Here is a 12,251-nt window from a genome sequence, read left to right on the forward strand (position 1 = left end):
CTGTTGTGGGAGGCTGTCAGCAGGAATATGAAACTGTTCCTTGCAGTTGATTGTTGCTGAGAAATGAGAAAAGGGGAACTACACCCCCCCCCCTCCAGGCTCACCTGAAATCTCCACCACCATGTCTGCTGGAGACACCTGTTTACTGACCTGTGCAAACTGTATGAAGTTCAACAAGGTCCTGCACCTGAGTTGGGGCAACCCCAGGCACGGACACGGGCTGGGTGGAGAATGGATTGAAAACAGTCTGGAGGAGAAGGACTTGGGAGTGACGGCGGAGGAGATGCGGGCATGGCCGGGAACGTGCCCCGGCAGCCCAGAAACCAACCGGGGCCGGGGCTGCATCAACAGAAGCGTGGCCTGCAGGGCCAGGGAGGGATCCTCCCCGGTTACTTGGCTCTTGAGACCGCACCTGCAGAAATATGTCCTGCTCTGAAGCCCCCAACAGAGGCCATGGGGAAGGTCCAGAGAAGGGCCACGAAGGTGATCCAAGGGCTGGAGCACCCCTCCTAGGAGGACAGGTTGAGAGAGTTGGGCTGTTCAGCCTGGAGAAGGCTCCCGGGAGACCTTGTAGTGATCTTCCAGTGCCTGAAGGGGCTACAGAGGGGCTTTTTGCAAGGGCTTGTAGGGAGAGGACAAGAGGTAATGGATCAAAACTGGAAGAGGGGAGATTTAGGTGAGACATTAGGAGGAAATTGGTGTCATCAGCAAACTTCATCAGGGTGCTCTTGATCCCAACATCCAGGTCCCTTATGAAGATGTTAAACACCTTTGGGCACAATATTGATCCCTGGGGACCCCACTTGTGCTTGGTTGCCAGTTTCAGCAGGAACTATTTGCTGTCACCCTCTGAGTAGGCTCTCTCAGCCAGTTTCCCACCCAACACAGACCACGTCAGGCTGTAACGAGTCAGAAAGCACTGCTTGGAGATAACTGTTAGTTCTTGGTGTATATGAGCTATTTTTTAAATGTATGTGCAGGTGCTTGGTATTAATTAGACTATTATGAGGCATGAAACCTCACAAATGTGAAGTGTCAGCAGTTTTAGTTGGTCACTAGCACCACGTTTTTCCCAGGTGTGTCTTACAGGATTGATTTCTGTGAAATTATGTTAATTTACCTCAGTTACTCATTTAATCTGTTACGATTAGAAACCAGTACAGTGTTTTCCTGTTACTTGGTCTGCATTCATATATAGCTAAATCGTTTATAGTTATGCATGCACCTGAATGCATACTCAGAATATTAAAATTCCATTAATTGGTTTCAAGCAGGATCCTCTGCTTGTCTGTATTTAAGATCAGTGTCAGTAATGTGGACTCATCATCCTTCTGGGCCACTATGGTCTTCAAAGCCAGTTTTCTGTGATCTGTATTAATCCAAGGCTGGTCCATCCTGTCCTGCCTTAGAGTTTAGCTGCAGGTGGGGCATCATCTAAGGAAAAGGCTTCAGGAAGTAGCCCATGGCTGCTCAGCTCCCTCGTTCAGTGACCAGCACAGCCAGTGAGCATGTCATCCTTGGAAAAAACTATAGTTGTGCTTACAAGGAGCAGCCCCTGGTAGCTCTGTACAGAAGAAACGTCAAAGTGCACCTCTGTTTTGAGAACGGTGACTTTTCAAATTATTTGCTGTTGTAATCTTTTTGCCATGAGCACCTTTGACACCATTAAGTGAGATGGAAGAAAGAAGGTAGGGAAAAATCAGTTGTTATGGGGAGAGGAATGCATCTTCCAGTTTGTGTCCTTATTTTTGAAAGGTATAGTAGGGTGGGAGAACATACAGGTCAGGAAGGTAGCCTTGCTGACAACGTTGTAGGGCCTCTCTAAGAGATCATCTAAAAGACCTTGAATAAGTGGTGTGAAGTCATTAAATAACTAGCAAATACTTAATGAAAGCAGAGTAAATAAATGCTGGTGAGATAAACCTGTGCCCAAGAGGAAGATTTAAGTTGGCCACAATGTCTAGGCCAGCTAAAGCATGGGCTGAAAGAGAAACACGATGGTGAGATGGTATCTTAGTTACTTGTGAAACAGTGGCTACTGGACTCCTTATTTCTGCTAAATAGTTTGTCTGAAGTATTCCTAACTAGCATTTTAGTGACACGGATTGTGTGGTGCTAAACCCACTTTCAACCCCTAATTCTAAGTAAGTATTTACACTAGAGAATGGCAGCAGCAACAGCCTGTTGAGCATTGGGGTGTGTTCACAACTGGAAGTTTCTTTGTGTCTGAACTTTGCTCTTCTTGCACTTCCAGATGGATGGAGGCCTGTCTGAATGAAGAGCTGCCTCCTACAACAGAGCTGGAAGAAGGATTGAGAAATGGAGTCTACCTGGCCAAACTTGGAAACTTCTTCTCCCCTAAAGTGGTTTCTGTGAAGAAAATCTATGATAGGGAACAGACTCGATACAAGGTGAGGGCTGTTTGCCACAGATGGTGCTTTAGGGAGACTTCTAAAAGACAGACCTGAGAACACAGAGGTCATGTGAGCAAATAAGCAGAAAGTTAGTTTACTTCAGTATTACCTGAGAAGCTCCCACCTTCCCTCTAGAACACTGGTTAAGTGTGGGGGGCAGACTGAGCTTGCACTAAGGTGAAACGATGGGTCATAAGCAGTCCACATTACTGTATATAGGAGACTTGTGACTAATTTTTTATGAGTCCTGTTTTCACTGTCTGCCTTGATGAACCTCCCCACTCCTCTTGGCAGCTGTGATATTTAGTTTCTTAGGGCTCTCTCCCTTCTTCTGCCTGTTTCTATTCCAGGCAACTGGGCTCCACTTCCGGCACACGGATAATGTAATCCAGTGGCTGAATGCCATGGCTGAGATTGGTCTCCCCAAGGTAATTTCTATGTTGTGTGTGCAGATAAAGAAATACTCTCAGGCAAGCTTTACATTCCATGGAAATATTTGTTGCTCTACAAAAATCATCAGACTTAACCTAGTTAATTCTTAATTTTCTGGATTTCTGCCCCTATAGAAATCATCTTCTGAAACTTGCTGAAATATTCATTCTGCTATGTGTGAGAATGATTAGAAGCAAAATAATTTCTCCTTCTGTACCATATCCTTAATATCACTAATCTTGCTTAACGTCTCCATTACATTGTTCTTGCCATGGCTTATTTTGAGCAATATCTGAGCTACAGTTTGCATGTGGAATTTTTATTAGATAACTACACTAAAAGAAGCAGTGCGACAGAAAATACTATGTTCTTAATTTCTTCAGATTTCCCCATAAAATTTTCACATCAAGTTGAAATGTTCCTGGTGTAGTTTAATCAAATGTAAGTTATTGGTTTCACTAGGGGAATGGCCAGATAAACTCCTCTGAGCTAATGAACACTCATGCCTGAAAATATATGGCACTGTAGTAGTTCTGTGCTTATAATCAAGTTGCATACATGGATAGTAAGTTTTTTTTTTTTAACATGTTTTGTTGTTTACATGTGTTTTTTGTAAGCCATGTTATGGTCAGTCTCACCAAACCTGGCATTATGTGGTTTAATCTGATGTATGTTTTTTTTGCATATATGCTTGCAAATTGGAAAAAAAAAAAAAAAAAAAGGATTAGGAAATTTTGAAATACAGTGTTAAAGTTGTTTGGTGAAAATGAGCAAGGAGGGAACTAGACAGGAAAGTGCCAGGTATGAGGCAAGATTGTCAGATGTAAGAGGGTTTTGGAAGGGAAGTAAACGTGTGAGGAGATGTTAAAGAAACGAGGCTAAGGTCCAACATGTTGACAGAAATATTGGTGCTTTAAGTAATTTCCCATGCAGAAGAGCCAGGGAACTGAAGCTGAAGACTTGTGACAGTCCTTCAGTTCTCTTGCCTTTACAGAGCAATGTGCCTTGTGCTCATGGGCAACAGCCAGGAGCCTTCTAGAAGCTCGGAAGGAGCGCTCTTGGTCAGCACTCCTGAATAGACACTTCCAGTATTACCTCCTTGTGTTGAACTTCTAAGAGCTTTGCATTTGAGACTGTCTGAAAGCTTCTGGGTCTGACTGAAAATGTGTGCAGAGCTCCACAGCACTGGTCTTGGGTTCCCGTTACCACTGTCTGTTCTCTTGCTTCTCCACCCCATGTAGTCCAAACAAAATCCTCTTCTCTCCTTCTATTGTATTTTTTCATCTCATGGCTTTCACCAAAGTCCTGGCTAATACCTTGTGACTCAGGATCTTGTTGGGCACACAAAAGAAAGGGTGTGCTCATCTGTGTGTGCAGAACATGGGCAGGGAAAGGGGATCCCTGGTTTGGGTGGTAGAAACAAAAGGAAGAATTGACGCCTCAAGTGGAAGAAAAGTTGGGCTGGGGCAGAGAAGCTTGAAGAGTTTTGTTCTGTGGGCTTTTTCATTAGTGAACTGCAGAGTTGGGCTGATCTCAGTTACACAAATTGACTGTGCAGAGTGAGGCTCAGACTGCTAACTTTGTTTTATCTGTAGATATTCTACCCAGAAACGACAGATATCTACGACCGCAAGAACATGCCACGCTGCATTTATTGTATCCATGCACTCAGGTAAGGCCTGCGAGGCAGAAATCCACTGCTTCTGAAATACTTCTGCAAGGAAAGATAAATTACTAGTTCTAATTATTTGGTTATTTTAATTTCTAGCCTGTACCTGTTCAAACTGGGTCTTGCTCCCCAGATTCAAGATTTATATGGGAAGGTGGACTTCACAGGTAAAAAACTAAAACCTAAAAATGTGCTGATGTGTGCTACCTTTATCTCATACTCTACTAGACATATAGATCAGTTATAGGTTTGTTACTTTGATATCCTAAATGCAAATTAAATTCAAAGTTAACGGCTGCGAGGAGTTGGATTCATTTAAGAAGAGGGTCTGATTTGGATGCTTCTCAGCCAGGCCGTTCAATAGCCATCACTGCCCTGATCATTGCTTCTGCAAGTAACAGCCCCTCATCTTACAACAGTGGCAAAATAGTTGCTTAAACCTTGCCTCCATCTCCTTGGGAGAGGTTTCAGTTTGGAACTTGGTAAATATTTCTGTCCTCCCATGACAGTTTAAGTAGAGGTGCCATCAGCTGAAGAAGAGTTTTCCAGCTGATCTGCTGCAGGATATTCTAGCACGAAGTCTCATGTCCACACACCTCAAGGTTTCTGTTCCTCAGTTTTTGCAAGAGTGTCACAATCTATATTTTTCATTAGTGAGGTTACTGCCTGAGGGTCTGCGTCTGATTTACAAGGTGTATAAACTTTATTTTCCTGCAAAACCGATACTGATTATACCTATAAGATGTTAGACTATCAACTCTCTCTTTGAGTTGCATTTAGCCATAGTTGAGGCACTTTAGAATGATGCCGTCTATTTCCACCTCCTCATGAGAGTCATGTATTGTTTTCTAGTGAGAAGGACTACAGAATATTCCTATTTCTGGGAGAAATGTAGATTTTTGGGAAAGTGTGCAGAATGCCTACCAGTTCTCAATTATTTTGTTTCAGTTTGTGGGTTAAATTCAAAGTATTACTTAAACAGTATATGTAGTTTGTTTTAGTTACCCTAAATTTTTCTGTAGCAGCAGTTGTTACAGCAGTACTGATTGCTAATGTGTCTAAGCCTGCATAACACTGTTTTTATGTATGTTTCAGAGGAGGAAATCAGTAATATGAGGCTTGAACTGGAGAAATATGGTATTCAGATGCCTGCCTTCAGCAAGATTGGAGGAATTCTTGCAAATGAACTCTCTGTGGATGAAGCAGCATGTAAGGAAAAATGGAGTTTTATGTGATTACTCAAATCATCAGATTAGATTTTTATTTTTCAAGTGTTGGTTTTAATGCTCCCTGTTGTAAGACTGTACAGTCCTTCTGACAGGCATTTTGGAAGATGAGGAAGAGATTTCTTCTTTCCTTTGTGTATCTTTTTTTAATTTATTTTTCTTTCTGGGACATGATTTGACTAGCTAGAGCATTGTAATTGGAAGTAGGCTGTCATTTTTAGACAAGAAGAAAAAGTCATGATGGAATGAATTATTTTAATTCTTTTGCTTTCCAGTTAATTTCCAGATAATTCTTCTGCTCTTTCCAGTTAAGTTCTCAATTTTTAACAGAGCTGTTGTGTTTGGGACTAACTGGCAGACTGTGACTTTTTTTTCAGTACATGCTGCTGTCATTGCCATTAATGAAGCAATCGACCATCAGGTTCCATCTGACACTCTTATGGCAATGAAGAACCCTAATGCTATGCTAATAAATCTTGATGATCAGTTGGAATCCACTTACCAAGACACACTCTACAGAGCAAAGCAAGACAAGATGGAGAATGCTAAAAATAGGGTAGATAATTCTCCTTTCAAACTATCTATTAGCATGCATTGCAGTTTTGTATTGCAGTTTGAGTTCTGGGAGATTCACAGAATGTCCTGCATGTACAGTGTGAGGTAGATTTCTTCCTGGTGGTATTCTGATATGTTCCCCAGTAACCTGATTTCGTATTGTAGAAGACAGGCAGCAGTTAGCTGTGTTACTCTGTTTAGCTGTCTGAAATAGGGACTGCATAGACACAGAATTCAGGTCACCCTTTATATGTTGGGAATGCTTTCCCTCTATTTTTGTACATTAATGTGTTTTCCTAATAATGAAATTGTGAGCAAAACTGACTGATGCTCTCAGAAGGGTCGGTGTTGTTTTAGAGCACTGTATTTCCCATACCTAGCTGTGTGGATTGCTTGCTTTGATCTGGAATTCTACTGCATGTTCATATAGAGCCACTGCATGGAAATAAGGTGTTTCTAAGCTGTCTCTATCAGTGCCAGTATACTTTGCATGTTTACTGCTAGGCCTCCTTTATGCATGTTTAGAGGTTGCCTATCTGTGACTTACCACAGTTCTATATAGGTATATAGTTAATCCCTCTGATCTTTTCAATGAGATGATGTGAAAGGGAAAAGGAAACTGTAGAGACACTGATTAGTTTTTATTTCGTCTTCAGATTGCCTCAGAAGATTTGGAGAGAGAGAGGGATGTGTATGAAGAACTCCTGACTCAAGCTGAGATTCAGGGAAATATCAATAAAGTGAACAGTAGGTATCATGCTAAAGTAATAGTCTTAATTAAAAGAGTACTTAAAAATTATATCTGTGCTCTTCCTCACTTTCTGTAATGTTAACAAAAGCAGAAAGCAGCTCCCTTGATTTTATGGAGGGTTTTGGTGGTGAGGGGTTTTTTTTGTTTCTTTTCTGGTGATTGTTGTTGGGTTTTTTTCACTCATTATTAGTACGTAGTTGTAAGCTGAAATAATTTTGCTTCTGTTGCACTTTCTTTAGGAAATGGATTGTCCATTTGCTGCATCTCTCCCTCATTTCTTCAGGTTGAGCAATGTGCTATTTCCAACCTTCAGCCCCTTTCTCAAGTACTGCTTTGCAGTTGACTTTGGAAGTCTTCCATGTGGATTCCATACCTAGCTTGCTATCCATCAGGTCTAAGACTATTTCTTTCTGAGCAGTAGGTTATATAAACCATGGGATTTCGTCCTTTAATGTTTCTCTCAAAACTCTGCTTTACTCTTGCTAGCACACGCAGCCATATCAAGGTTTCACCTTGCTTTGGAACGAGGAGATGCACTAGCAGTGTATGAAGCTTTGGCAACACCAGCCCTGGGACTCCGAGGATTGCTGCGAGAAAACTGTGACTGGTATTTCAAGCAGTTTTCAAGTGACAGGCAACAGAAACAGGAGGTATGGAAAAGTCTAGATTAGTCTGATTCATTAACTCCCCACCCCATCGCCACACCACTGCATACTAATCACTTGCTATAGACCTGCGTTACAGTTCAGTGTTGGTTTCAAAATGTTAACCCAAGACACAGAAGCATATGCTAAGCCTATTTAGATATCATTAAAATAATTTCACCAAACCTTAAAATACTAACTCCTGTGTGTGTAGAACCATTATATTGTAGGTGCATCTTCCCTCTCATTTTACTGTGCTCAAAGAACATAGATATTTGTGTTTTATAAATACCTATTAGGTAAGACAAGCATGGACTACTTTCACTGTGGAGAATCCCACCCTATACCATTTGTAGATGTGGCAGTTAGGTTCATGGTTTAGTGGTGGCCTTGGTATTGTTAGGTTTATGGTTGGACTTTTCCAACCTAAATTATTCAGTCATTCTATAATTAACTTTAGTTTCTCATTTCAGGTCAGCTCCTCAGTGGATTTTATGTGCAGGCTGCTTTGTGTGTGCTGCTTGTAAAAGCACAGAGTGGCTTTTAAAGCCAGCATTGATTGTCTCAATTATCACATTGTCATACATGTCTCTAGGGATGAAATAGGATTGGGAAGATTTTTACCAAGTTTATCTGTAGCCGCAAGAAAAAAACTTCAGCTCTTTTCTGAACTGCAAAGTCAGACTGCATGTTCTCCCAGAATGAAACTGAAGGATCTTGTTACATATGTGTGGTCTGTTGGTGCTTTTGTAGAATTAGCATCTCTATGATGTGAACTGTATCAAGGGTCACAACCTGCATGGCTGCTACCCAAGTTATTCAAGCCCTCCCACTTGCCAGTCACCCCATCTGATTTTTCTGTCTGTATTTTGTGTGATGCCATACAGCCCAAGAAGCATGTATTTATAAGCCAAAATGGCATGCTGTCCTTTTTTTTTTTTTTAATGTTCTGCTAAGTCTTTCATTGCTCAGAGGTAAAGACTAATTAATGTGTCAATTCATGGCAAACTACACAAGTACCAATTTTACTTCAACATGCGGGTCATATACAGGGAATCTTTTCCCACAAAATTGTTCCATTTGTCTTAATTGTTTTATAATTTTGGAAGGTGGGTCTAGCCTTTAATTGCTGTGTTCATGGGACTGCACTTCTAGTACTGTGAAAGGGATCAGGTTGTACACATACAGTCTTTCAGTGCATGAGCTGAGAATCTGGTCAGTAATTTCTGTCTTGCTCACGTATGTGGCATTGTTTGTAGAAGCTACATGGCATTAGAATGTTTTAATGAATAGTTGGGTTATTTTCCTTTTGTAGATCTGTTTGAAGTGACTAACCTGACATGGTTTTACCCTCCTGGTTTCTTTTTTTTGCCTCAGGCTGGCCTTACAGGTCCTCTGCAGAAGGAAGAGTTGCAGTTGGGAGTGGATGCTGCTAACAGGGCAGCACAACAGTATCAGCAAAGTAAGGATCAGCAGGAATTATTGCAGCAAAGTGACCATGGATGTGATCAGAAGGATGAGGTGGCACAGGATTAGGGTCTACATGGGGTTACATGAGGTGCCTCAAGAAGTTATGAATGTTCTTTCAGTACTTCATGACTGCTTAAGAACATTAAAGAGACACAGTTTTTGTGATTATTTGTAGTGTCTTTTATCCAGCTCTTAGAGTACGTGTTCAGCATGGAGGTTGGCATTGGTTTACCTACTTGAGCTCTTTTAAAGTTAGCCAGCTCTAGAAGGCCTCTTGCTGCCTTGAGCAGGACAGACAGACATAGAAAAGGAGAAAAAGTTGTTACTACTCATCCATCCAAAAATTCGCACGAATGAAGCTTCTAACCACTAGAAGACTGAAATGGTGAAACAATCCTCTGATAACCAGGCAAAAAGATGACCTGGTTTTAAACATGAGCTTCATTTTAAGGAAGGCATTATATATTTTATTTGTCTGCGGTAACGGAAAATGAGCTGGGGAAGTATGGATCAGAAAGCTTCACTAATTTCCTGCAGCTAAGGGAACTTTTCTTGTTAGGTATCTGATTATTGAGTAGAATAGAAGAGCTGTTATTACTGGTGACTCAGCTGTCTACCATCCTCATTCTTTCTGCTTCCTCTTTGCACTTGTAGGACTGGCAGCAGTAGCCAAGATTAATTCTGCAATTCGAGTGGGTGATGCTGAGAAAACTGTGGCAGAAATGATGAATCCAGAGGCCCAGTTACCTGAGGTTTATGCATTTGCTGCCGATCTTTACCAAAAGGAGCTGGCGACCTTGCAGCAGCAGAGCCCTGAAGTAAGTACCACATTCTCCCTAATTTCTGGAATTCGGTATGGATCACTGGGTCTGCCTTATCTGATTCTTTAAATGCCTTCTTTGGAACAAACCTGTCTGAGTCTGCATAGAACTGCTTTGGTGTTCAGTCTGTTCTGATGTGAAGGTTAATCCCTAAATCTTGAGCTACTTGGTCCTGCAAGTTTCTACTTTAATCTCTTGGTGATCTACTCATCTTTCTGTGTCATAAAGGTTGTCCCTTTGCTTTGGTATATGTCTGTTCTGACAACTGTTGTATTCTGTGTTCTGTATGCGGCAATAGTTTGTGAAGAGTGGAATTAATTTGTTGTCCTCTTTGTATGCAGGGTAACCTCACCCATCCAGAATTATCTGTTGCTGTAGAGATGCTGTCTTCTGTGGCCTTGATTAATAGAGCTTTGGATTCTGGGGATGTGAATACAGTGTGGAAACAGCTGAGCAGTCCTGTCACAGGGCTTACAAACATTGAGGATGAGAACTCTCAGAGGTGGATATTTCAAGGAAATGTGTCTGTCCTTGATGTTACTTATATTCTGTGACTTCTTGAAATTTTTTCCACCCTGTTTTACCCTCTACGTTCTCTTGACATTATTTATTACAGTGTTGCTCTGATCTCTGTTGGCTCTTGCGTTGTGTTTTTGCTATTGCTGTTTCTCACTGGTCTGAGTTCTCTGCTGTCTCTCAGTGCTTCCTTACAGACTTCACATGAAAGCTATGCTGTGGTACCATTAGGTTCTCACTACACCCCTTGTGTTCCTTGCCCTGGCCCGTCATTCAGTGGTTTAGGGCTTTTGGCAATTATTTCACTTTTGGGTTGACCATCCTTCACAGAGCCTTTTCTCTTTGTTTTCTTCCACCTTTTCATAGTTGTTCCAGCTTCGACCTTCGTATTGCCTCTTCCATTTTGTGTACAGTCTTCATGCTGTGTTGTGTGTTCCCTGGATAGCTCGTTGTGATGTGATGTTTGTTGGTTTGGGGTTTTGTTTTTTGACAGATACATCGATGATTTGATGAAGCTGAAAGCTCAAACACGTGCAGAAGGAAATGAGTTTATCACATGGAATGATATCCAGTCGTGTGTTGATCGTGTGAACATAGTTGTGCATGAAGAACATGAAAGTAAGTTTTTCTGCTCTATTCATGCTAGACTGATCCTAGCTCATAAGGAGTGCTAAAATGAAGTGCGTGTCAATACAAAAAGTTATTGATTGACTTGTAGTTTACATGCGTTAGATACCTGGGAAGATCTTATTTGTGAGCAAGACTTGGTGGTCTGTAATGTAGAAGACTTGTTAGCAGGCTGTTGATTGAGAGATCAGGCAGTTGGGAGTGTTTGTGATACAGAAATCAGTATCTCCAGTTTATTAATCCTTCCAATGCAAATTTCAACCCTTTTTGAATAACAAAATCTGTTGCCTGCTGCCAGCGTCCAGGATTAGTCTATAATATGTGCTAATTTTCCTTCAGTCCCCCAAATTTAACTTAAAGTAGCATTACAAAAATCTGTGTTAATTGTAGCCCACTTTTGGAGTACTCCATCCTTCTTCCTAATTTGCTGCTTTCAGTAGAAATTACTTTTGTTCAAGTCTTTTCTCTCCTTGGCTGCAATCTCTGCCCTGTTCAGGTTTTCCTCTTTTCCCTTTTAGTCCTTCTTTTTGAATGTGCTTTGGCCTTTTTACCTTTCCAGTTTGTAGTGGAAGTTCCACAGTCTCAGTCCAGGATCCCTCTCAATCAGTGGGTAATCTGACCTGAAAATGCAAGATAAGTTACCCATCTTTGTGTTGCTGACTCTCAGGTGCAGTCATCTTGTCATGCATTTCCACAGTGCATGATTAGCTTAAATGAACAACAGGGAGATGAGTTTATTTCCAGGTCTTTTTCTCAGTGTTTTAACTCCAGGCTTATTAATTTTGCTTCCAAATTACAGCTTTTTTAAGATGAGGAGTGGAAATATTGCATCAAGTAATTAGGCTTTTGTTCTCACTTTGACTCAGTGATAAACAGAGATGCCAAAAAAAGTACAGTCTGAAATGCCATCTGTTCAACACCTACAGATTCAACTGTTCTTACTTAAAACGTTTGGTACACATTTTTGTTTTTCCAAATAACATTTAATTATCTCATCAGTTTGATGCCATTCAGATTCTAACTTCCAGATACTAGGACCCAAGTCTCTTACCGGAGTTGAAATGGAAAGTGCTGACCTCCTAAGAGGTTAATTGCTTTGTTTACAGTTAGTTCTGTCAGGAAATTA

General features: G+C 41.1%; 1 protein-coding gene across 2 annotated transcripts in view; it reads left to right on the forward strand.

Annotated features, from left to right (window-relative positions):
• The window catches only part of IQGAP1 (IQ motif containing GTPase activating protein 1), a 61,664-nt gene that overhangs the window by 18,373 nt on the left and 31,040 nt on the right, over positions 1-12,251 (forward strand). For both annotated transcript variants that reach the window (XR_007890399.1, XM_051628127.1), the window contains exons 4-15: positions 2,255-2,411; positions 2,765-2,842; positions 4,442-4,518; positions 4,615-4,682; positions 5,611-5,724; positions 6,119-6,297; positions 6,953-7,043; positions 7,534-7,697; positions 9,069-9,153; positions 9,816-9,979; positions 10,324-10,484; positions 10,992-11,116. Coding sequence is in view for 1 of the 2 variants with exons in the window: in XM_051628127.1 (XP_051484087.1) it covers positions 2,255-2,411; positions 2,765-2,842; positions 4,442-4,518; positions 4,615-4,682; positions 5,611-5,724; positions 6,119-6,297; positions 6,953-7,043; positions 7,534-7,697; positions 9,069-9,153; positions 9,816-9,979; positions 10,324-10,484; positions 10,992-11,116 (1,463 nt within the window). In the remaining variant the exon portion in view is untranslated. The remainder of the gene's footprint in view (positions 1-2,254; positions 2,412-2,764; positions 2,843-4,441; positions 4,519-4,614; positions 4,683-5,610; positions 5,725-6,118; positions 6,298-6,952; positions 7,044-7,533; positions 7,698-9,068; positions 9,154-9,815; positions 9,980-10,323; positions 10,485-10,991; positions 11,117-12,251) is intronic.

Source organism: Apus apus, chromosome 10 (genome assembly GCF_020740795.1).
Source record: "Apus apus isolate bApuApu2 chromosome 10, bApuApu2.pri.cur, whole genome shotgun sequence".
NCBI lineage: Eukaryota > Metazoa > Chordata > Aves > Apodiformes > Apodidae > Apus > Apus apus.